This window comes from Dermacentor variabilis, chromosome 5, assembly GCF_050947875.1.
Source record: "Dermacentor variabilis isolate Ectoservices chromosome 5, ASM5094787v1, whole genome shotgun sequence".
Lineage (NCBI taxonomy): Eukaryota > Metazoa > Arthropoda > Arachnida > Ixodida > Ixodidae > Dermacentor > Dermacentor variabilis.
In genome coordinates this window covers 48,335,699-48,362,731 of record NC_134572.1, presented here as the reverse complement: position 1 = coordinate 48,362,731, position 27,033 = coordinate 48,335,699, and the positions used below count along the sequence as shown (strand labels likewise).

The 27,033-nt window shown below is 48.5% G+C and overlaps 1 protein-coding gene across 1 annotated transcript; it reads left to right on the top strand.

The window, feature by feature from the left end:
• Positions 1-114: 114 nt before the first annotated feature.
• On the top strand, positions 115-27,033 carry LOC142583523 (uncharacterized). The gene is made up of 2 exons (XM_075694012.1): positions 115-349; positions 19,004-27,033. Exons 1-2 carry the CDS (start codon positions 208-210, stop codon positions 27,031-27,033), a joined length of 8,172 nt encoding a protein of 2,723 aa, XP_075550127.1. The 5' UTR covers positions 115-207.

Below are 27,033 nucleotides of genomic sequence, written 5' to 3'. Positions count from 1 at the left end.
CGTCTGCAAGTTGTACGTCTGTTGCCAAGAATCACAAAGGGGCGTTTCAGCTCCGTAAGAATTATCGGCTCCTAATGACGACAGCCAACACAATGCCTACCTATCAGTCGCAAGAGTTTGAACGACCCCCATCTGTCTCCTGCTCATCGCAGTTGGCACTAGAACGCACCGGTGGTAGGTCAGTTAGCCTGCCCACTGCGCGCAGGCATGGCGTGTGAGAATGCCTTTCGCTGGTGGTTCACCATTGCCTTCGTAGGGTACCTAGTGTGCATCACGCACCAACGAAGCGTCCCACCACTGTTTCGAGCTCAACAAGGCGAGACAATGCTTGGAAACCGGGAAAGTGAAGGTAAGTGAGCTAAAACAAGAAAATCAATTATGCTTTGAGCTACCGCCCAGCGAGAGGGGGGGGGGGGGGAGTAGCTGAAAAGTCAGCTTTGATAACATTATTCTTCACTCCGTGGCGTGATTTGGAGGCTGACTTGTAGCGGTTCAGCTAAGTTGCACTGTGCAGCCTGAATAAATGAGAATTCGTGTAAAAAACATCCTTTATGCATTTTATATCGGGAGGAAGCTTTAGCTCGAGGGCTTCTATCCAAATTTATAGAGATGCAGAAATCGTTTTTGTCAGCAACCACTGCACCAGCATAATGAAATAAAATCTATGGACTGTTGGAAGCAGAGCTTAATTTACCTTGTCAATTTTGTTATGAAAATTTTTGAAATGGGAAATTTCCGAAAACGAAACTACGAGTGTAATAACGGTAACGGGACGGACGGACGGACGGACGGACGGACGGACGGACGGACGGACGGACGGACGGACGGACGGACGGACGGACGGACGGACAGACAGACAGACAGACAGACAGACAGACAGACAGACAGACAGACAGACAGAGACAGACAGACAGACAGACAGACAGACAGACAGACAGACAGACAGACAGACAGACAGACAGACAGACAGACAGACAGAGACAGACAGACAGACAGACAGACAGACAGACAGACAGACAGACAGACAGACAGACAGACAGACAGACAGACAGACAGACAGACAGACAGACAGAGACAGACAGACAGACAGACAGACAGACAGACAGACAGACAGACAGACAGACAGACAGACAGACAGACAGACAGACAGACAGACAGAGAACTTTAATTACAAAATCCTGAGATGCTTTGCCCTAGGGCAGGGCTGCGGGCCGCTCCCACGTGGGGACGGGTAGGCCGAACCTAGCCACCGCATCGTGGGCTCTCTGGACAGCCCAGGTTTGACGTGAAAGTTCTGAGCTCTGGGTGGCAGAGCTCCATCTTCTTCTGTGATGCGATTGGGTCCCTCTAATGAGGGGCATCGCCAGAGCATGCGTGCGAGATCGCTAACAGCCCCACAGACGGGGCAAGTAGAGCTAAAAGCCTCTGGAGTGATCGTGTGGAAAAGGGCCAGGTTTGGATAGCACTTAGTCTGAAGCATGCGTAAAGTGGACGCCAGAGATCTAGCCAGTTTGCTGTGAGGGGGAGGATAAGTCCTCCTACCCAGGTGATAGTGCGTAGTAATTTCGCTGAAAGTAGTGAGAGTGTCCCGAAACTCGGGAACCCCGGAGTCTGAGCTCGATCCTGCTCCCGCGCGGTGGGTTAGAGCGCGCGCTTGGGAGTGGGCGATGTCATTGAGATTGGGAAATGGGTCAAGCTGGGATTCGAGGTGAGCTGGATACCACGTGATGGTGTGTGGAGAGATGATCTTGTTCTTAAGAATCTTGTGAGCCTCCTCAGCGATGGATCCTGAAGCGAAAGCCCTGACCGCCGATCTCGAATCAGTGAAGATTTGTGGTCTGCTGTTGTCTAGGAGTGCTATAACAACTGCGACCTGCTCCGCTCTGGTTGGTGTTGAGCACTTCAGGGAAGCCGCATTCACTATCTGTCCGTTGTGATCAACGAGGGCAATGGCGAAGTTACACGACTGTCCATATTGGGCGGCGTCGACAAAACATGCCGAGTAGGGATCGTCCTTAGTACGCTTGAGGAGGGCGAGGGCTCTTGCCCTGCGGCTGCCTACGTTGTGTTTAGGATTAAAATTACGGGGAAACGGTGCAACTCGTATGTTGTTCCTTTGATCTTCTGAAATTTCATATTTCCGCTCTTCCATGAGGATAGGGTAGACCCCAAGAACCGCCAGGATCTCCTTTCCAGCCGGGGTACAGGATAGACGGGCCAGTTGGGCTGACTCCTGGGCCTCGATTATCTCGTCCAATGTGTTGTGCACTCCTAGTTGCATAAGGAGATCCGTACTCGCCCGTAACGGAATGCCTAGTACTTTTTTATACTTTTTCTGATGAGCGTGTTTAATCGTTTCTTCTCGGAGTTATACCAGTTGTGCACGGCTGCCACATAAACTATATGATTCATGAGGAAGGCGTGGAACAACCTGAGGAGGTTGTCTTCCTTTAAGCCCCCACGCCTATTCGAGACTCTGTTGATAAGTCTGATCATGTTCTTAGGCTTAGCTGTGAGCTTGTTGAGCGTCATATTGTTACTGCCATTGGATTCGATGAACATGCCAAGCACCCGAATGGTGTCTATTCTGGGAATGGTACAGCCGCTTTTAGTGTGGAGTTTGATGTTTATTTCTGACAACGGTTTTGTAGCTTGCACTTAACCTCTATACCTAAAGCGGGCAACATTGATGCATTTTACAACGCTGTGAAGCATATCTATAATTTAAGCGCAGTACTTGATCAAAACCCTCTGAAACATTTCAAAAATTCCGCGTTTGTATGTATATTGCTACGGAATGGTATTTGCAATGACGAAGAGGCGAGCAGTGTGAAGACGACGACGACGATTAGAGGCCAGCGCGGGCTGTTGCCTCTCGACCAAGTGCTGCGTATTTCATTGTAAATATACTTGTATATAGCTTTTCGTCTGCGTCTTCCTACGTTGCAATATGAAACATTTGGCAGCTTTAGAGTCTGTAACCGATGCAGTTTACAGAACTACTATTCCTGTTTTTCGTGCATGGTTTCGAACTTAAAAAGCTCGTGCGCCTGTTTTTCAACTTGCCATTATTTAAAATGTTTATTCAGAAGTTCAGGCTTCAAATGATAATTATGCTTCGTAGAGTTGCTAGAATTGAACTTTCAATGTGAAATTTAACAAATTTCATTTAAATCAGTGGCATACCCAGAAATTTTTTCGTTGAGGGGCGCGGGAGGGGACGCATACTAGATGAGTGATAAAGAGGGGGGTTGAGCAGGCCACCTGCTAACCCAAAAATTTCGCGGGTGGCCAGAAACGTCACAAGAACACCGTGACCGGGAACTTGCGAAAAAATGAAGAGGCGCTGCTGCGTCTCTTTCCTATGTTTAGTAACGCAGCTGCAAACGGCCGGCTTAACAAGTTTGTCCTCCTCTTCATAATCATCATCAGCCTGTTCTGTGTACAATGCAGGACGAAGGTGTCTCCGTGCGACCTTCAATTACCCCTTTCCTGCGCCAACCGATTGCAAACAGCGCCCGCGAATTCACTAATTTCATCGCTCCACCTAGTCTTCTGCCGTCCTCGACTGTGTTTCCCTTGTCCTGGTATCCATTCTATAACCCTTATGGTCCAACGGTCATCCAACCGGCGCATTACATGACCTGCCCAACTCCATTTTTGTCCTAGGCACCTGCAAAATAAAGATGAACAGGGCAGCAACTAATAGCATGCAGCATGCTACACCTTCAAATGGTAGGCGACAGCTAGGCAGGCCAGCACCAGTAAAATGCTTTATAGGCATACTCTGTGGGAAGAAGTCATCCTAAAACACTCACTATCGGCATGATAAACGGGCAGATAGCACCTAAAGCACTTCGCAGGCACAATGTGCTGATACTAGGCACAAATGTTTTTGGCGTGAAGTTGAATATTAAAGCTTAAAGAGATGTGTACAAAAAAAAATTCTCCGACGATTACGATACTCCGTAATGCGAATTTTTAGCGCAGTTGTTTAGATATTTTGGATTCGCGATAAAATATGGCAAATAATTTGATCCTGAACGACAAGGCGCTCTCGGCGGCGGCACTTATTCTCTGCTCGGGTGGCTCGTTTAACAGCAACGGCAGACGAAGAACTTCCACCCGTTGCGTCGCTCACTGTCCAGGAAGAAAGTGTGAACACGGAACGCGGAGCGCACTTTTTAGCTGCAGCAGCACAGGCGAAGTAGCGCAATGCGCAGCGGTTCGGTGGACGCGCATATCGTATATATCGCAGCGTATCGGTGGACGCGCTCGCCGCATGCCTTGTCGCCGCCGACACTACGCTTTCCTTCTCACCCTTTCGCCCGCTTCCCTCCTCGTGCTTCCATTACACCCTCCTCCTCCATTTTCCTCCTCACGCTATCTTCGCTATCTCCGTCTTTCATCCCCATCTGCGTTCAGGATTCACTCTTTCATCCTTCGCTGTGCTCGTTCGCGTGGTTACGAGGGTCGGCGACACTCCGTGCAGGAACAGTCGCCGAAAAGCTGCGGTCAAACCTTCTAAAATGGAAACCACGTATAACACACCTGAGTAACTCAAGCAGGCTAGGTGACTACTTGTTACCGCCCCGTTTCACGAGGGATGCCAATATATCATGATGATGGTGATGATAATGATGATGATCATCATCATCAAAATTTTTGTCTCCTCGGAGGCGGTGCTTTGCTACGGTGACAGGTCATTGCAATGGCTGATGATGATATTACCTGTTTCTTTAGCAAACGACCTAGGGAAGACGGATGCGATTTCAGGAGCCATTTTGCGTGCTAAAACGTATGCCTCTCCAGGATAATTTAGTGATCTTCGTGCTCATATAGAATATAGTGTACTGCAAATACGACGTAGCTGTGCTGCGCCTTTTATTTCTGCCTGGTCGAGTGAGATTTCACTTCTAAATAACTTTGATTGAATCCTCCTATGTGACTCAGCCCCCAGATCTGTTCCTCCAACCTCTAGACGTCGCAGCTGATCACCAAGTAGACAACTCTCGTTAAGAAGGTACGGAAGACCGAGCGGTACAGCTTAGCTTTTAGGTGACGCCCCGATAGCTTAGGCCAGCTACCAGTCTTCAAGACTAATCGGCGTTGTTGGCTGAGAATGACCTGCATGACACTCGACTCTCAAGACCACAACAGCCAAGATCTTGAACTGCTTTCTTTATAGATCGCAGTCTCTGAATAGGCGACGAAGCGTATAACGGCTTGCTGACTTCGATGAGTATCTCTGCAGATGCTGAAAAGCGCTTGTAATGATCACAAAAACAAGAAAATAGACTTCCATTGCAGCCGAGGCTTCGCCACCCACTTCGCTTTGCTTCAGCAAGCGCCATTTTTGCTACGGGGATATCACACCTCAGCCGCCTTGGCACCGCCAATGAAAGACTGGCAGAGACGCTCTTGCCACATAGGGCAAAATTTCACGAACATTTTTCGTGACGTCGGTACACTCGGGTGCACATGTGACATCCCTGCATTCCTTGTGGCTAGTGCCGTGCTTGGGCTGAATGCCATTTAGCATCAATTCGCAGGTTGCGTTTTTTTTTGTGCTAGTGCCTGTGCGTAGCCTCGGAAGACTGCTTCAAAGGGATGTCAATGCCAAGTCACTTGAATATAACCGGGACGCGCCCTCTTGACGGAGCCACAAATTTGTCAGCATCTCTGTGCTCACATTGACTGAGTGGAATATCATTTGACATCGCTACCCCGTGACCCCAGCTTCCGCCATTCGGCTAATACGCCAAACAGAACACCTACATACCTCCCCTTGTGAAGTCTTTCAGCAGACGCCAACAGTTGCCTTTTCTCTACAGGAGCTCGGCGAAGCCCCACGGGCGGGAAAGCCCGAGAGCCCGACGCCCTCCCCCCCCCCCCCCCGCTCCCTCCCCGTCCCACTCACCGCTTCCTACCGCGCTCGCGTTGCACGTGGTGGCTTCGTCATTTAATTCACCTGAAGTATGCAATTGTAGTCAAAGAAGGGACATCTCTCGAGCTAGCTTTTCGACAAAAAGTCGTGGCTTCGTCGGGGCAACAAGTGCAACGGCCACTCGATTGGAATGAGCAGCCGTGAAGTTTATTTCCTTCGTCGAGTTTAAATCACCGACTCATTCCCTCCTCCCCCTCTGCCTATACAATGTCAAAATAGAATAATTGAATGCGCAGAGTAGGATAACACAAGCCGAAAAGTTGTAAAACGGGTATGTTTAGTTTTGTTAGTGAGAGAAGAAAAATTCTGCTCGGTGGCTATGTGGCTGTGGTGTTGCACTGCTTAGCATGGCGACACGGGTGCCATTACCGGCCGTGGCGCCGGCATACCGATATAGAGGGAAAACAAAAATGTTCAGGTAGCGTGCTTCGGATGATCATTGAGGAGCCCAGGTGGTCAAAACTACTCTGGAGCCCTTTCTATACTGCGTCCCTCATAGTCCACTGAACACCATATGGATGTTAAAACCCGTAACATATTATTGCTGAACTCTTTCAGACTGCTGTGCGCTGGAGTAACGCAATAATATTATGTATGTTTATCGCAGCAGAGACAGGATAACACAAAAAATACTGTGAATGGTCAGTTCACTCGCTGCTGACACATGCACATTTGTAAAAAACAAACGCTGCATAAGGGTCCGAATGTATAAATCACAGCCTTCTGACATCGAAATTACGACATACAAGGTCAAAAGAGAGGAGATAAAGTTAATAAATACCCACGGTCTCTACAGGCTTCTCTCAGTGAGTGAGTCCCCTGATGTCTCAACAACTTCCATATGAAAGGGGCACTGAACCACTTTTTGTAAAAGTCGAGAAACGCATTTTAAGTTAAATTAGAATATTTCAGAAATACTTAGTCGCAAAAAGTTCTTCAGTGCGTTCAGGAAAAGCAGAGTTCTTAGCAATCAATCATACCGTTTGTAGTGCTTCCACTCATTCTTCAATACTTTGCACTGCGAAGGCAACAGTGTAACCACAACGCTCCGCCTACTGAACGTCACCTGGGCGCCTAATTCGAATCTGATTTTCGATGCGCACGTAGACGCCACTTCTTTCGATTTCGGCACCTACGAGACTCTCCGCTAGGGGGCCGTGGAGTAATGACGTGCCCCAAACGGGATCATGCGTCTTCCGCTCATTGCAGCGGAAAAGGTCCCTCACCCCTTTCATTGTGCACCGACAGAATCGGCAGGCTACAAGGAATCAGCGGATACCACGTACTTTAAAGTGAGCGCGTTTTTCGTCAAGATTTCGAGCTTGACGACCACCGCCCACCGCGCGAGACCACACCGGCACGCCGGGAGAACCGCCGTCGCACGTGCAACAGGCATCGGGTAGCTCTTATTATACAGGATGCGGTCACGTAAGTGAAAGCAGCTATTTACTGAAGGCTCGTGTGTGGTCGCGAAGAGTGGTTGAAAACTGTCGTCCTTCTGCTGTTCGGACATCAAGGTACCCATATCAGAAAAGTGCGAAGATACAAAGGCGATGTACTAATCGAAATTGTGAATGTCACATTCAGTCGTTGGAAGAGGCATCCTAGAGAGGCAATCAGCATCAGCGTGTCGTCGACCGCTCTTGTACGAAACAGCAAAATCGTACTGATTTAGACGTAGAGCCCAACGTGCAAGAAGACCAGGAGGGTCCCGATCATTCACGAGCCAGTACAATAAATGATGATCTGTGACAACCGTGAAGGGGCGAAGCGGTAAGAACGAAACAGTCGCACCGCGAAGATGACCGCCAAGCACTCTTGCTCGGTCACTGCATAATTGCGCGAGGAGCAAGTCAAGGAGCGGCTCGCGTACGAGGTCACGTGTTCACCTCCGCCGATGCGCTGAACAAGCACGGCGCCGATGCCAACACCACTCGCGTCGGTGTGAACCTCTGTTGGTGCTGAGGGATTGAAGTGGCGAAGAATAGGCTGCGACCTCAAGAGGAAGCTTAATTGACGAAACGAAGAGTCGTATTCTGTGGTCCACTCAAAAAGAACGCCTTTCTGGAAAAGGCGCGTAAGAGGATGGGCCATGTCGCCAAATCTAGGAATGAATAAGCAAAATTAGGAGCATAAGTCTGAAAAGCTTCGTAGCTGCTTGAAACTGTGAGGTTCGTTAAGTTCCTCCACAACCGCAGTCTTTTGTGGATCTGGTCGTATGCCGTCTTTATCGACCTAATGTCCCAGCACAAGAGCTTGTCGTTCACCAAAATGACACTTGTTCGAATTCAAGACAAGGCCGGCTTTCTCCAAGCAGTTCAGCACCAACTCCAGTCGCTTGCTATGCTCACTAAATGTTTGCCCGAAGATTACGACGTCGTCCAGGTAAAACATGCAAACTTCTCATTTCGAGCCGCGCAGTATAGTGTCCATGAACCTTTCGAACGTTGCGGGCACGTTGCAAAGCCCGAAAGGCAGAACGTTAAATTCGAAAAATCCGTCGAGCATTACAAATGATGTTTTTTTTTTTGTCGTCACTGTGCATAGGAATTTTCCAGTAACCTGACCGCAGATCAACAGAAGAGAAGTAGGAGGCTGCAAAAAGGCAATCGATCGCATCTTCAATTCGGGGAAGCGCGTGCACGTCTTTTTTAGTAATGGCGTTTCAGCGCTAGTAATCAACGCAGAATCGCCATGTCCCGGCTTTATTTCCCAGCAATATATCTGGTGTTGCCCAAGGGCTAGATGATTCTTGGATGGCTCCGTTGCTTAGAATTTCTTCGATTTGATTGCTGATTATCTTGCGCTCTTGGGGTGACACACGATAGGGTTTTTGTCGAATCCGTTGGGCAGACCGTGCGTTGATGCGGTGACGAGTTCTAGACGCAGGGATCGATGGCTGGCTGTCGTTCTGCGCGAAGTCGAATACTGAAGGGTGTTTTGCAAGGAGGGCCACCAACGCCTCACGCTTATGGTCACTGAGTGAATTGGCGACTATGCAAAGGATCTTTGAGTCAAAAGAGCGCATGTTACCGGCTTCTCTTGTGGCCGCAAGTTCTGTAAGCACTTCCATGGCTATCGGCAAGTCTTCTTGAAATGTGGCAAGCTTTAAGCCTTGAGGTAGCATAGTTGCTTCAGCAGAACAATTTATCACCCACAGCCCCGTGCATCCATTCAGCATCGATACCATGCAATGCAGAACCAACACATTTTTCTTTTGGCAATTCACATGTACAGGATCCACTGCAGCACCAAAGGGCTTGCAAGTTGAATAAACAACAGAAACTCGAATCGCGGATAAAATGGGCACAACTGTATCCTCGGAAACACAAAACACACTTTCTTGGTTGGGGCGAGTCTTCCAAGAACACTGATGTAACCCTCCCGCCCACACTCAGTTCGCCCCTTTGGCAGTCAACATTGGCACCACACAATTGCAAAAAGTCGATCCCTAAAATTACGTCGTGAGTGGAAAGAGGAAGAACAGTAAAGTCAGTGTTAAAAACTCGGCCGCTCAAGGACACATCCACATTGCAGATGCCAACTGGGTATAACGAGTCACCGCTGACTCCACAAAAACTAGTGCTCTGGTCCCAACGAAACATATTCTTGCGTCGCAGAAGGCGTTTAAACAGCACACTCATGACGGAAATAGTTGCGACCGTGTTGACTAAAGCCATGGTGGAGACACCTTCAATAAGCACACGAACCATCTTCTTCAGCTTAAAGATAGTTAGAGGCATGTCAGTCGGCAGCAAAAGTTTCCCAGCGACCTCACCTCCATCGGCCGCACTGCCTAGTTTTCCGGCGTGGGCGACGTGAGGCGGTGCCGTGGAGATGATGACGTAATGCGCCGCGGGGGAGATGGTGACTGGTACGCTCGGAAACCTGGTGATGGTGACAGAGTGCCATCGGGAGCAGGCGAATGGTTGCGGGTTCTTGCTTCTCCCGAGTAGCTTCCTAGGGGGAGTTACGCGGCCTGTCTTTTCGGACGTGGCCTCCTTGAGCAGAGTTGGCTGTCCGCTGTGTGTCCAAGCAGCGACCACTGCGCCACTTAAACGGCATCGATTGCCCATAGCCCGATATGTCGGCGTTGGTTACAGTACCTGGCTACGTGACCTGGGTTGCCACATCTGTAGCACGCCGGCATAGGGCGAACTTCGGAATGCTGATGACAACTTTCTGCAGCGGCCGTGCGTGGAGAGTAACGAATATTCTCGCCTTGTAAGTCATAGGCACGGGCTGGTCGTCGAATAAGAACGTAGCGTAGGCGCTGGTCAAGGCTTCGGTCAAAAGAATCGTTATAAGATGGCAGAAAGTGTTGTCAAGGAGTCGAGGGAGTTGCACAGACGGCGTCTCGGAAAGCGCAAGAGCTGTAATGTGGCGCCACACAACGTGCTTGTTCTTCGTGCCGAAGGAGCTCCTCACGGACAATCTGACGGATGGTAGACGATAAGTCTGTCGGAGAACTCTTGTCCACACTGGCTGCACTTGTCACGTTAGCTAGTCGTCAAAATTTCTGTGTAGTTCGACGAGTATTCAGTGCTTCGAAGGTACGGCAGTGCCTTATCGCGTCTGATACGGTTTCCAAGTTATCTTTTCCAATGACGAAGTATATTATACAAATGCAATGCAAACTTTGCACGCATTAACGTTATGCGGCGTGCATGTCACATCGCGTGTCTCTTAGCAGAGTAGGGCGCGTTTATAGGTCATTCTTGCGTTGCAGGCTAGCAATTGTTGGCGTGGGCCGAGCCCCTACTCAAGAAGCTCACCTTTATCTAAGCAATTTGTCTCCCTGTTATTCTTCTTTCCTGATGTGAACAGTACAATTCTAAGAGAGATGTCACAACTTCGATTAGTCAATTACATGCCAGAAATAGTTGTGTCATTATCTGTCAGAGATTCACCAACGGCTACTTGGGGCTTCTTGAAGGAGATTGAAATTGAAATTGATTTTATTCATTATAGATTACAGGTTATCAAATAAAATAATATACAGAAGGAGGTCCCATAGTCAATGACTGTATCGGGACCTCCTTTTATTTATAAATATGCGTTTTCTAAAGCAACGATTAGAACTATATTAAAATCATATATAAGCAAACATGGAAGAAAGTAAGCACTGGAAAATGCAAAACAAGATTAGGAGCTAGCTACAAGAAATCTGACGAAGGAAATTATACAGTTGCAGGGAGCAAAATGCAGCAAAACTAAATGAACTAAGCGAATTTAACAGTAACGGGCAAAACATTTTACCCAAACATGCAATACAAAAAAAAAAGAATTTCAAATATACATGACTATAAATGCAACAATAGAAACAACAACAACAAAAAAAACTTCGAAATACACATGACTATTAGGAAAAAAGAAAGCTATCAGAACAGCGGAATATTTGAAGTAATAAGGGTGAAGAAAGAAATAGGAAAACAAGTTAATGTTAAATATTTTCTTTTAGAAGAAAATTCTTCAGATGTTTTTTAAATATGGTTGTTGAACACGAAGTTTTGACGCAAAGTGGAATGGAATTCCAAAATGAAAAATCTGCAAAATGAACCGATTGTTTGCCATAGTTGGTGCGCACCTGAGGTAAAATGAGCTTATTGTGTAAAGCAAATCTAGTGACATTAGCGTTTATCGGGCATGCTTTAGGTATTATACATGCAGGAACTTCATTATTCAATAACTTAAAAATAAATATACCCAGATTATACAATAAAGTTTCTTTGACAGAAAGAATGTTATTAGAGTGTAACAATGGGGGAGCGCTAGTATTATAGGGACTAGAGGTGACTATTCTAATTGCTTGGTTTTGCAAAGTTTGAAGTGAACTGAGGTGAGTATTATATGTGTGTCCCCAACATATTAACGAGTAGTTTATGTGTGTGTGTGTGTATAAAAGCGTAATATAGTGAGACAAGTGTAGAACAGTTAAAGAATTGGCTGGCTCTAATCAGTAACCGAATGCCGTAAGCAACTTTCTTTTTAATATTCGAGACATGATAATGAAATTCGAGATTAGAGTCTAGTTCTGCCCCTAAGAGTGAGCAACGAGTGCTAGAAGGAATTAAATGGCAGCCAAGAATCAGCAATGGAACTAAACAAGACGGTTTCGGGGGGGGGGGGGGGGGAATTAAATACAATAAACTTGGTTTTCGAGGGATTAATAACAAGATTACTATTTATACACCAGTTTATAACCTTAGCCAAGTTATTATTGAGTTTAGTAACCAAGGACGAAATATTTTTATCGCAGTTAATAATGGTTGTGTCGTCGGCGTACAATACACAGCGTGAGCATGTTAGACAGCCAGGCAGATCATTAATGTAAATTAAAGATAATAAAGGTCCGAGAATAGAACCCTGTGGTACCCCTAGGTTAGTAACCTTAGCTTCGGAAAAAAACATTAGATATTTTAACTATGTTATGTCTATCCTATAGATAGGTTCGTAGTAACATTAGTGCTGGTCCAGTTATGCCTAGAGCTTCCAACTTAAAAACAAAATGTTATGGTTAATAGTGTCAAAAGCTTTCGTAAGATCAATAAAAACTGAACCAGCAAAATACCCTTTATCAATAGCTTCCTTTAAGCGATCAGTTAGGGAGATAAGAGCAAGGTCGGTCGAATAGCCAGGACGAAAACTATACTGAGAATTGGAAAGAATATTAAATTTAGACAGGTAATTGGTTAATCGAGTAACAGTCAACTTTTCAATCACTTTACTAAAGAATGGCAGTATACATATTGGGCGGTAATTTGTTAGTAACGAATTACCGCCTGTCTTAAAAACTGGAATTACCTTTGCTCGTTTCAGCTCAGATGGAAAAATGCCGGTCCTGAATATTAAATTGATAATAAAACATAGAACATCACGTATGAGATGAGCAACTAGTCTTATGTTACTAGGATGAATATTATCAAGACCGGCACTGGTCACTTTGAGCTTGCGAATGACATCAAGAACCTCATGGGGAGTTGTATAGGGTAAAGAAAGAATGAATGCGGCACACGAGTCAGTGACAAAGGACGGCTACTGAAGACTGGTTTGTCCGGAAAAAAGGCATCACTGAACGCTCTTTCTATGTCAAATGGTTGATCATATGCAATGTGATCGTTTGTGATGGTATCGATAAATGAGAGTTGTTCATTTCTGCGCAAAAAGGAATTTAAAACTTGCCACTTTTGTCTTGAGTTAATGCCAGACTGACCAAGTTTGTGCTTATAGTAGCGCTTCCTTGCATTCCTTATTTTGCTGTTGAGTGCGTTGCAAAATTTTTTGTATCGCGCAACGAGGGCGACATTGAAAGGTTGCCTTTTAGTTTTTTTATATAGGTTGTCACGTTTCCGCTTATTGGCTAGTATGCTAGCCAGGACGAAACCAAGGGTTTTAACCAAGGGTTTTGAGGAAGGGAGAGAATTTTTTGCATATTTCTTGACAGTATGTGAATCGATTAATGATAACAAAATTGCCGAGAACTGAGAAAAGGCTTCTTGCGGATCATTATTTTCAAGGACAGCAGACCAGTCAGATTTAGTCACAGATTCCAAAAAGGCATCTTTGTTCAGTACGTAGCTGAAGTACGAAATAGTGGCTGACTGCGGCTCTGAGTTAAGGAAAACAAAGATAAGGTAAGGGTCTGTTATGTCGAAATCAATGATTCCAGCCTCTGGCGATGTTGCTTAGCGCATGATCTGATAGTGTGCCCTCATTTGTCATATTACAACGAGTAGGCAGCGTTACTAAACATTCAAAACCGTAACTATGAAAACAGTTGCTATAAAGGGATGATGTAGGTGAAGTTCCATCCAGTTTCATCATTGTTGAAGGCTTTTACTTTCTAAAGGCTCGCTTTAGTATGGACTATATTTTCACTATATTTTAACTTGCCATTCGCTGATGATATTGCCTTGCTTAGTAACTCAGGGGACTAATTGCAATGAATGCTCACTGACCTGGACAGGCAAAGCATAAGTGTGGGTCTAAAAATTAATCTGCAGAAAACTAAACTAATGTTTAACAGTCTCGGAAAAGAACTGCGGTTTACGATAGGTAGCAAGGCACTGGAACTGGTAAGGGAATATGTCTACTTAGTGCAGCTAGTGACCACGGATCCAGATCATGAGACTGAAATAGTCAGAAGAATAAGAATGGGCTGGGGTGCGTTTGGCAGGCATTCTCAGATCATGAATAGCAGGTTGCCATTATCCCTGAAGAGAAAAGTGTATAACAGCTGTGTCTTACCAGTACTCCCCTACGGGGCAGGAACGTGGAGGCTTACGAAAAGGGTTCTGCTTAAATTAAGGACGACACAACGAGCTATGGAAAAAAGAATGCTGGGTGTAACGTTAGGAGGATAAGAAGAGAGCAGATTGGGTGAGGGAATAAACGGGAGTTAATGACATCTTAGTTTAAATCATGAAAAATAAATGGTCATGGGCAGGTCAGGTAATTAGGAGGGAAGTAACCGGTGGTCATTAAGGGTTACGGACTGGATTCCAAGAGAATGGAAGCGTAGCAGGGGGCGGCAGAAAGTTAGGGGGACGGATGACATTAATAACTTTGCACGGACAAGATGGCCACATTTAGCACATGACCGGGGTAGTTGGAGAGGTATGGGAGACTCCTTTGCCCTGCAGTGGGCGTAGCCAGGCTGCTGCTGCTGCTGCTTATGATGATGATGATGATGATGATGATGATATTTTGACGGCCTCCCACAAAGAAACTTTTGCTATACTAATAGGCATGCACTCGTGTTTCCTGTTCTCCATTATCTTGCGACTTATTTGGAATCTTATCACCTATACTCCATTTCAGGCATCAGGAGCAACGCTGTGGAGGCTAGAGATACTATTTGCAGTGGCTGCGTTCGTACTTAGAAAAAAATCCATGTGCTTGATAGAAATTGCGCGAAATTGTCCTTTATATAATTTCAGTATAATGAAAAAATAGATTTATTACTTAGAAACAAACATGATGTTGTGTTCGGCTATCTAATGCGTTGTTTTAGATGAATTTCTTTTTTTTTTGTTACGCTTCTTTTTGGCTTTTTCTATTGACAGCCCGTCGCGGCCGCCTCACGTGCGCGCTCGCGCGAACAAAGACCATTGCTGAGCAGCAAAGCATAGACGGACTGCGCGGAGTGATACATTATTGCCACCAAATGACTTGCGTAGCTTCCATATCATGGCACCTGATGTCTGAAATGGAGTATAGATATACTTAAGCGTGTCCGTCGAATGATCATTCATCCTGGGATTAAAACGTTCCTTTAAAGGGGTCCTGAATCACATTCTATGGAAGTGGAGAAAGGGGTTCGAATGAAAATATATTATTTCAGAAAAGCCTTGAAGCAAGAAGTGCTTCAATGCGTTCAGCAGAACCGGAGTTATTGGCAATAAAAGACGGCATCGGCTGTACTCCCACTCCTTGTTCAATGCCTTGCGCTGCGAAGGCTACGGCGGAGTGGGGAGTGCCTTCTAAATGTCACGGTGGCGCGTACAGTAACGTAGATGCCACGTCATTCGATTTTGGCGCCTACGACGCACTAAAAGCAATCCAAACGCGGTTTTCCTCAGCGAACCGCAGTGCGCTTAACCAGTTCGTGTCCCTGTATATGCCCTCACAGGGGACAGAGTTGCGCGTAGGTCCACCGCTGAGTTCCAGCTCTGCAGTGAAGCAACTCTTAGAGCGCGCAGGAGGCAAATGCAGCGTAGTGTTTCATTTGCTTTCTTCTCTGCTGGTCGTGAGCTGCTGACCGTGCGGCAATTGTTCGAAAGTGGTGAGCAAAATGACACTTCTTAGTGCAGGCTGCGCTCGAACGATTGGTGCAGCCGGAAGGGTGCCAACCCCCCGAAATATTTAGTTTGTACGTACATATATACAGGCACATACACACACACACGCAGGAACGTACATATAGAAGTAGGACCCCCGTCGATCCCCCGAAATAAAATTCTTACTACATCTGTGGCTCCAAGAGCTCAAAAATCCGCGCGTAAACGCGCATTACCTTGAAACAAAAAGTGGCGTAATGTTTTTGAGCATGCCTATAAAGTTTTCTAGCGGAGGCCGGAAGGTAAGAAATGTTTTCAAGGGTGTTTAAAGAAAACTTCGCACACGTATGGTGGATAACTATGCGAGCACATTTTGGCTGCCGCAACCAGGCGACTAATGATCGCGGCCGAGAGAACTATCCTACCAGCAGTTATGTCAGTGACACTTAACCTTGACCGTCATTCATAGCGGCTGCACGTTTTCAATATACTATGCGGTACAGGCACGTAGATTTAAACGCATTACAAATGTTCACATGCGCACATTTTATGCAAAGCTTATTTTTACGATTCATACCGTAAACTTAACAGCTGCTTCGTAAAAAATGTGCAAGATGTACGAGCTTCTAGATCAAACTTATTTCGTACAGGGGAATGGATGAGCAATTGCTGGTGGCAGCGGGGCATGAGTGCTGGTTCTTGGAGCCTTGGGTGCAGAATTAAAAGCCACTGGAAAGGCAACAAGTAATTAAGAGTAACAACAGGTTAATTTTATTGCGCTAATCACATAAGATGGCAAACTTGCAAAGTAATTGTTCACACATTCCAGACTGTAATATGACGACACATTTTTCTTTATCTCTTCATACTACTCACGTTAATTTACCATGACACAGCGCTTATTAAACGTACAAAAATAATTTCACATTGCTCACGTCGACAAGGCTGATCGAACAAGTAAGATATTGCGGGCGGTAAATGCTGAAGCAATCACAGCTATCTCATCGGCGGGAGCGCACGATGTTTTCGCAGGCTACAAAACAATGAACACGAGTAGATTAATCAAACTTACATGAAAAATCAGAACGCCGACAAAAAAAAAACAGAATAGAGAAAAGGCAGGATGCAGTGGGGAAATTGTATCTGCTAGTATTTAATCTGTTTTGAACACACTGTGATAGAGCCGCATGGACTTAACAATCGTACAAGCTACACAGCGAGTTGGGCGAGTTCGTAAGAGACGTGACGTCCATTCTTTGTCCTGCACATATACCCAAGAAATTGCACAAGTGAACAACCTCTCATGCCAGGCGTACGTATTTCAGCGTGTAATGGAATCTTAGTCGAGATAAACGCTGCTTTAGTGTAAACAAACCGAACACACCTCTATAAACAAGGCGAACGCACCTCGCATATCCTGGTCCCTTTCGGAGCTGACCGGTCTCGTCCGTCCGCACGGCACCGCGTAGGAAGCTTTGCCACCTTCCGCGCGATTTGTTCAGTTTCGAGCGCTGTACCCCGTCATACGGGAATACAAGTGTCAAAATGATGTGTTTCGTACCACTTTACCTAAGTTGTTAACTTAATATCGTCGAATACCGTACCTGCAACCCGGAGCCGATCCGAGCAACACACGTTGGACGGTTCGTTGATTGTAATTTCGATAGCACTGACCGAAACGAGTCGGCGCCGCACCCGTAAAGTTGGCTTCGCAGCGGTGCAGTTGAACATTTGACGTCATCAATAGCGGTGCGAGCAGCGCCGGAAAAGTTATACGCAACTTTGATCCCTGCGGGAGCATATACAGGAACACTATAACCGGTGGCCTCGTGGCGGCACACCGTGGCGGCCGCAGCATGTGCGCTAAATAGCAAACCACAGCCATTAATAGCAACGGCACGTGGGACTCCGCTTTATTATGAAATAAAGCATCCAGAAGGGAATAAGGATCAGGCTACTGTTGAAAAGAGAGCGTTTGAGGCAAAAGGGATTTCGTGCGGCGCTTGCTAGTTCTACGCATCGCGTACGACATCAAAACATGGCAGAGATGTTCACAGCAGCGTATGCTACGTGCGGACTAAGTTATTTCACCAAGCCCGAGGCACGGTTCAGGGCCCCTTTGAGTTATATTCAGAAACCCTTCCTGTCAAAACCTGGTTAGAAAAATAGTCCTGTTTCGTGCCGAGGATGACAAACTGCCGTTTTCGTCCACGTACTGACCCGATTGGCCGCTGCTTTGTAGAGTGTAAGGATTCCGTCTTCTTATGGGACCTTATCCAAAGAACACTTCAAGAAGATTTAAGCATCACAGCATACACAATACGTTTCCTGCCTTTTAAAATCCATGTGACCCACCACATGAAATGTTCATGGTACTTGGTCTACATATGTCATTTACCGCAGTAGAGTGTGGGACACTTACGCTGAACCAATGCGAACCACTCGGTAGTTTTTTCGAGAATATGCTGTCTAAGTTCGTGATGTGTACGCTTCATAAGAAACAGCGCAGGACCGGATGCCTTTACCGGACGCTTGCCCTCGCTTGCTTAATTTCTGAATCTTTTTTCAGTCACCTGAAACTTATGTAGCGCTTTGTTTTTACTACTACTCGCATGTATGATACTCGCATGTACTACTCGCATGACACTACTCGCATGTATAAAAGGCAAAAAAAAAAGTTTGCGTGACTCACTGGTAAAGCAGCAAACTTCCGCGCAGCGGGCTCGGGTTCGATCCGGGTTTGAACTAGATACGTGGCGAACTAGATACGTGGCGATATGTGAAGACACGTGGCGATATCGGCTACGGAGACCAGACGCCACCAGAGGCGGCGAAGGACCACAATCGCCAACCGAAACATCTTTTGGAATGAGGCTATATAGCTTACGCTGTAAAACATTTCTCAAACAAGAACGGAAAGGATCAGTGTGCTTCATTGCGACCACAAAGCCGTTATAGGAGTAATTTTCAAGATAATAAAAGAGGTTTTGTAACATGCATCGAAACGTCGACTTCTGTCATATATCATATATGCCATATATCACTTTGAGGACCATTGTGCTAAATTAGCGCCCCTCATAATATCGGTGTCTGAAAAGTTTCTCTACATTAGGCGCAACATCTCTACAGCTTCGCCGACCAATCACCTTCACAGGCGTCGATTGGCAGTGATCTTCAGTTAAAGAAAGCATAGAGTATGTCAAGTTCCCTTACCTCATTTTACTTCCAACAAAACTCTCCACTAACATTCTTACGATGCTTGATTTCCATCCTCCAGAAACCACAACGGCAAACCAGAACCCAGAAGAAACCAAAATATCAACCATGAGCAGGACCCCAAATGTTACCACTGAAAAAGAAACTACTGCGACGGCAAGTGACCATGGAGCGTCTTCCATAGTGAAACAGGCTACCACGGGCGGCGCAGAAACAACGAGCACGACACCGTCTACCACTCTTACCACTGAAAAAGAAACTGCTGCGACTACAAGTGAGACCACTGGAGCGCCTTCCACAGTGACAGAGGGTATCACGCGCGGCGCAGTAACAACGAGCACGACACCGTCTACCACTCTTACCACTGAAAAAGAAACTGCTGCGACTACAAGTGAGACCACTGGAGCGTCTTCCACAGTGACAGAGGGTATCACGCGCGGCGCAGTAACAACGAGCACGACACCGTCTACCACTCTTACCACTGAAAAAGAAACTGCTGCGACTACAAGTGAGACCACTGGAGCGCCTTCCACAGTGACAGAGGGTATCACGCGCGGCGCAGTAACAACGAGCACGACACCGCCTACCACTCTTACCACTGAAAAAGAAACTGCTGCGACTACAAGTGAGACCACTGGAGCGCCTTCCACAGTGACAGAGGGTATCACTCACGGCGCAGTAACAATGAGCACGACACCGTCTACCACTCTTACCACTGAAAAAGAAACTGCTGCAACTACAAGTGAGAGCACTGGAGCGCCTTCCACAGTGACAGAGGGTATCACGCGCGGCGCAGTAACAACGAGCACGACACCGTCTACCACTCTTACCACTGAAAAAGAAACTGCTGCGACTACAAGTGAGAGCACTGGAGCGCCTTCCACGGTGACAGAGGGTATCACGCGCGACGCAGTAACAACGAGCACGACACCGTCTACCACTCTTACCACTGAAAAAGAAACTGCTGCGACTACAAGTGAGAGCACTGGAGCGCCTTCCACAGTGACAGAGGGTATCACGCGCGGCGCAGTAACAACGAGCACGACACCGTCTACCGCTCTTACCACTGAAAAAGAAACTGCTGCGACTACAAGTGAGAGCACTGGAGCGCCTTCCACAGTGACAGAGGGTATCACGCGCGGCGCAGTAACAACGAGCACGACACCGTCTACCACTCTTACCATTGAAAAAGAAACTGCTGCGACTACAAGTGAGAGCACTGGAGCGCCTTCCACAGTGACAGAGGGTATCACGCGCGGCGCAGTAACAACGAGCACGACACCGTCTACCACTCTTACTACTGAAAAAGAAACTGCTGCGACTACAAGTGAGACCACTGGAGCGCCTTCCACAGTGACAGAGGGTATCACGCACGGCGCAGTAACAACGAGCACGACACCGTCTACCACTCTTACCACTGAAAAAGAAACTGCTGCGACTACAAGTGAGACCACTGGAGCGCCTTCCACAGTGACAGAGGGTATCACGCGCGGCGCAGTAACAACGAGCACGACACCGTCTACCGCTCTTACCACTGAAAAAGAAACTGCTGCGACTACAAGTGAGACCACTGGAGCGCCTTCCGCAGTGACAGAGGGTATCACTCACGGCGCAGTAACAATGAGCACGACACCGTCTACCACTCTTACCACTGAAAAAGAAACTGCTGCAACTACAAGTGAGAGCACTGGAGCGCCTTCCACAGTGACAGAGGGTATCACGCGCGGCGCAGTAACAACGAGCACGACACCGTCTACCACTCTTACCACTGAAAAAGAAACTGCTGCGACTACAAGTGAGAGCACTGGAGCGCCTTCCACAGTGACAGAGGGTATCACGCGCGGCGCAGTAACAACGAGCACGACACCGTCTACCACTCTTACTACTGAAAAAGAAACTGCTGCGACTACAAGTGAGACCACTGGAGCGCCTTCCACAGTGACAGAGGGTATCACGCACGGCGCAGTAACAACGAGCACGACACCGTCTACCACTCTTACCACTGAAAAAGAAACTGCTGCGACTACAAGTGAGACCACTGGAGCGCCTTCCACAGTGACAGAGGGTATCACGCGCGGCGCAGTAACAACGAGCACGACACCGTCTACCACTCTTACCACTGAAAAAGAAACTGCTGCGACTACAAGTGAGACCACTGGAGCGCCTTCCGCAGTGACAGAGGGTATCACTCACGGCGCAGTAACAATGAGCACGACACCGTCTACCACTCTTACCACTGAAAAAGAAACTGCTGCAACTACAAGTGAGAGCACTGGAGCGCCTTCCACAGTGACAGAGGGTATCACGCGCGGCGCAGTAACAACGAGCACGACACCGTCTACCACTCTTACCACTGAAAAAGAAACTGCTGCGACTACAAGTGAGAGCACTGGAGCGCCTTCCACGGTGACAGAGGGTATCACGCGCGGCGCAGTAACAACGAGCACGACACCGTCTACCACTCTTACCACTGAAAAAGAAACTGCTGCGACTACAAGTGAGAGCACTGGAGCGCCTTCCACAGTGACAGAGGGTATCACGCGCGGCGCAGTAACAACGAGCACGACACCGTCTACCGCTCTTACCACTGAAAAAGAAACTGCTGCGACTACAAGTGAGAGCACTGGAGCGCCTTCCACAGTGACAGAGGGTATCACGCGCGGCGCAGTAACAACGAGCACGACACCGTCTACCACTCTTACCATTGAAAAAGAAACTGCTGCGACTACAAGTGAGAGCACTGGAGCGCCTTCCACAGTGACAGAGGGTATCACGCGCGGCGCAGTAACAACGAGCACGACACCGTCTACCACTCTTACTACTGAAAAAGAAACTGCTGCGACTACAAGTGAGACCACTGGAGCGCCTTCCACAGTGACAGAGGGTATCACGCACGGCGCAGTAACAACGAGCACGACACCGTCTACCACTCTTACCACTGAAAAAGAAACTGCTGCGACTACAAGTGAGAGCACTGGAGCGCCTTCCACAGTGACAGAGGGTATCACGCACGGCGCAGTAACAACGAGCACGACACCGTCTACCACTCTTACCACTGAAAAAGAAACTGCTGCGACTACAAGTGAGACCACTGGAGCGCCTTCCACAGTGACAGAGGGTATCACGCACGGCGCAGTAACAACGAGCACGACACCGTCTACCACTCTTACCACTGAAAAAGAAACTGCTGCGACTACAAGTGAGACCACTGGAGCGCCTTCCACAGTGACAGAGGGTATCACGCACGGCGCAGTAACAACGAGCACGACACCGTCTACCACTCTTACCACTGAAAAAGAAACTGCTGCGACTACAAGTGAGGGCACTGGAGCGCCTTCCACAGTGACAGAGGGTATCACGCACGGCGCAGTAACAACGAGCACGACACCGTCTACCACTCTTACCACTGAAAAAGAAACTGCTGCGACTACAAGTGAGACCACTGGAGCGCCTTCCACAGTGACAGAGGGTATCACGCACGGCGCAGTAACAACGAGCACGACACCGTCTACCACTCTTACCACTGAAAAAGAAACTGCTGCGACTACAAGTGAGAGCACTGGAGAGCCTTCCACAGTGACAGAGGGTATCACGCGCGGCGCAGTAACAACGAGCACGACACCGTCTACCACTCTTACCACTGAAAAAGAAACTGCTGCGACTACAAGTGAGAGCACTGGAGCGCCTTCCACAGTGACAGAGGGTATCACGCACGGCGCAGTAACAACGAGCACGACACCGTCTACCACTCTTACCACTGAAAAAGAAACTGCTGCGACTACAAGTGAGACCACTGGAGCGCCTTCCACAGTGACAGAGGGTATCACGCGCGGCGCAGTAACAACGAGCACGACACCGTCTACCACTCTTACCACTGAAAAAGAAACTGCTGCGACTACAAGTGAGACCACTGGAGCGCCTTCCACAGTGAAAGAGGGTATCACGCACGGCGCAGTAACAACGAGCACGACACCGTCTACCACTCTTACCACTGAAAAAGAAACTGCTGCGACTACAAGTGAGACCACTGGAGCGCCTTCCACAGTGACAGAGGGTATCACGCACGGCGCAGTAACAACGAGCACGACACCGTCTACCACTCTTACCACTGAAAAAGAAACTGCTGCGACTACAAGTGAGACCACTGGAGCGCCTTCCACAGTGACAGAGGGTATCACTCACGCCGCAGTAACAACGAGCACGACACCGTCTACCACTCTTTCCACTGAAAAAGAAACTGCTGCGACTACAAGTGAGAGCACTGGAGCGCCTTCCAAAGTGACAGAGGGTATCACGCGCGGCGCAGTAACAACGAGCACGACACCGTCTACCGCTCTTACCACTGAAAAAGAAACTGCTGCGACTACAAGTGAGAGCACTGGAGCGCCTTCCACAGTGACAGAGGGTATCACGCGCGGCGCAGTAACAACGAGCACGACACCGTCTACCACTCTTACCACTGAAAAAGAAACTGCTGCGACTAGAAGTGAGACCACTGGAGCGCCTTCCACAGTGACAGAGGGTATCACGCGCGGCGCAGTAACAACGAGCACGACACCGTCTACCACTCTTACCACTGAAAAAGAAAGTGCTGCGACTACAAGTGAGACCACTGGAGCGCCTTCCACAGTGACAGAGGGTATCACGCGCGGCGCAGTAACAACGAGCACGACACCGTCTACCACTCTTACCACTGAAAAAGAAACTGCTGCGACTACAAGTGAGAGCACTGGAGCGCCTTCCACAGTGACAGAGGGTATCACGCGCGGCGCAGTAACAACGAGCACGACACCGTCTACCACTCTTACCACTGAAAAAGAAACTGCTGCGACTACAAGTGAGACCACTGGAGCGCCTTCCACAGTGACAGAGGGTATCACGCACGGCGCAGTAACAACGAGCACGACACCGTCTACCACTCTTACCACTGAAAAAGAAACTGCTGCGACTACAAGTGAGACCACTGGAGCGCCTTCCACAGTGACAGAGGGTATCACGCGCGGCGCAGTAACAACGAGCACGACACCGTCTACCACTCTTACCACTGAAAAAGAAACTGCTGCGACTACAAGTGAGAGCACTGGAGCGTCTTCCACAGTGACAGAGGGTATCACGCGCGGCGCAGTAACAACGAGCACGACACCGTCTACCACTCTTACCACTGAAAAAGAAACTGCTGCGACCACAAGTGAGACCACTGGAGCGCCTTCCACAGTGACAGAGGGTATCACGCGCGGCGCAGTAACAACGAGCACGACACCGTCTACCACTCTTACCACTGAAAAAGAAACTGCTGCGACTACAAGTGAGACCACTGGAGCGCCTTCCACAGTGACAGAGGGTATCACGCGCGGCGCAGTAACAACGAGCACGACACCGTCTACCACTCTTACCACTGAAAAAGAAACTGCTGCGACTACAAGTGAGACCACTGGAGCGCCTTCCACAGTGACAGAGGGTATCACTCACGGCGCAGTAACAACGAGCACGACACCGTCTACCACTCTTACCACTGAAAAAGAAACTGCTGCGACTACAAGTGAGAGCACAGGAGCGCCTTCCACAGTGACAGAGGGTATCACGCGCGGCGCAGTAACAACGAGCACGACACCGTCTACCGCTCTTACCACTGAAAAAGAAACTGCTGCGACTACAAGTGAGAGCACTGGAGCGCCTTCCACAGTGACAGAGGGTATCACGCACGGCGCAGTAACAACGAGCACGACACCGTCTACCACTCTTACCACTGAAAAAGAAACTGCTGCGACTACAAGTGAGACCACTGGAGCGCCTTCCACAGTGACAGAGGGTATCACGCGCGGCGCAGTAACAACGAGCACGACACCGTCTACCACTCTTACCACTGAAAAAGAAAGTGCTGCGACTACAAGTGAGACCACTGGAGCGCCTTCCACAGTGACAGAGGGTATCACGCGCGGCGCAGTAACAACGAGCACGACACCGTCTACCACTCTTACCACCGAAAAAGAAACTGCTGCGACTACAAGTGAGACCACTGGAGCGCCTTCCACAGTGACAGAGGGTATCACGCACGGCGCAGTAACAACGAGCACGACACCGTCTACCACTCTTACCACTGAAAAAGAAACTGCTGCGACTACAAGTGAGAGAACTGGAGCGCCTTCCACAGTGACAGAGGGTATCACGCGCGGCGCAGTAACAACGAGCACGACACCGTCTACCACTCTTACCACTGAAAAAGAAACTGCTGCGACTACAAGTGAGAGAACTGGAGCGCCTTCCACACTGACAGAGGGTATCACGCGCGGCGCAGTAACAACGAGCACGACACCGTCTACCACTCTTACCACTGAAAAAGAAACTGCTGCGACTAGAAGTGACACCACTGGAGCGCCTTCCACAGTGACAGAGGGTATCACGCGCGGCGCAGTCACAACGAGCACGACACCGTCTACCACTCTTACCACTGAAAAAGAAACTGCTGCGACTACAAGTGAGACCACTGGAGCGCCTTCCACAGTGACAGAGGGTATCACGCACGGCGCAGTAACAACGAGCACGACACCGTCTACCACTCTTACCACCGAAAAAGAAACTGCTGCGACTACAAGTGAGACCACTGGAGCGCCTTCCACAGTGACAGAGGGTATCACGCACGGCGCAGTAACAACGAGCACGACACCGTCTACCACTCTTACCACTGAAAAAGAAACTGCTGCGACTACAAGTGAGACCACTGGAGCGCCTTCCACAGTGACAGAGGGTATCACCCGCGGCGCAGTAACAACGAGCACGACACCGTCTACCACTCTTACCACTGAAAAAGAAACTGCTGCGACTACAAGTGAGAGAACTGGAGCGCCTTCCACAGTGACAGAGGGTATCACGCACGGCGCAGTAACAACGAGCACGACACCGTCTACCACTCTTACCACTGAAAAAGAAACTGCTGCGACTACAAGTGAGAGAACTGGAGCGCCTTCCACAGTGACAGAGGGTATCACGCGCGGCGCAGTAACAACGAGCACGACACCGTCTACCACTCTTACCACTGAAAAAGAAACTGCTGCGACTACAAGTGAGAGAACTGGAGCGCCTTCCACACTGACAGAGGGTATCACGCACGGCGCAGTAACAACGAGCACGACACCGTCTACCACTCTTACCACTGAAAAAGAAAGTGCTGCGACTACAAGTGAGACCACTGGAGCGCCTTCCACAGTGACAGAGGGTATCACGCGCGGCGCAGTCACAACGAGCACGACACCGTCTACCACTCTTACCACTGAAAAAGAAACTGCTGCGACTACAAGTGAGACCACTGGAGCGCCTTCCACAGTGACAGAGGGTATCACGCACGGCGCAGTAACAACGAGCACGACACCGTCTACCACTCTTACCACTGAAAAAGAAACTGCTGCGACTAGAAGTGAGACCACTGGAGCGCCTTCCACAGTGACAGAGGGTATCACGCACGGCGCAGTAACAACGAGCACGACACCGTCTACCACTCTTACCACTGAAAAAGAAACTGCTGCGACTACAAGTGAGACCACTGGAGCGCCTTCCACAGTGACAGAGGGTATCACCCGCGGCGCAGTAACAACGAGCACGACACCGTCTACCACTCTTACCACTGAAAAAGAAACTGCTGCGACTACAAGTGAGAGAACTGGAGCGCCTTCCACAGTGACAGAGGGTATCACGCGCGGCGCAGTAACAACGAGCACGACACCGTCTACCACTCTTACCACTGAAAAAGAAACTGCTGCGACTAGAAGTGAGACCACTGGAGCGCCTTCCACAGTGACAGAGGGTATCACGCACGGCGCAGTAACAACGAGCACGACACCGTCTACCACTCTTACCACTGAAAAAGAAAGTGCTGCGACTACAAGTGAGACCACTGGAGCGCCTTCCCCAGTGACAGAGGGTATCACGCGCGGCGCAGTAACAACGAGCACGACACCGTCTACCACTCTTACCACTGAAAAAGAAACTGCTGCGACTACAAGTGAGACCACTGGAGCGCCTTTCACAGTGACAGAGGGTATCACGCCACGGCGCAGTAACAACGAGCACGACACCGTCTACCACTCTTACCACTGA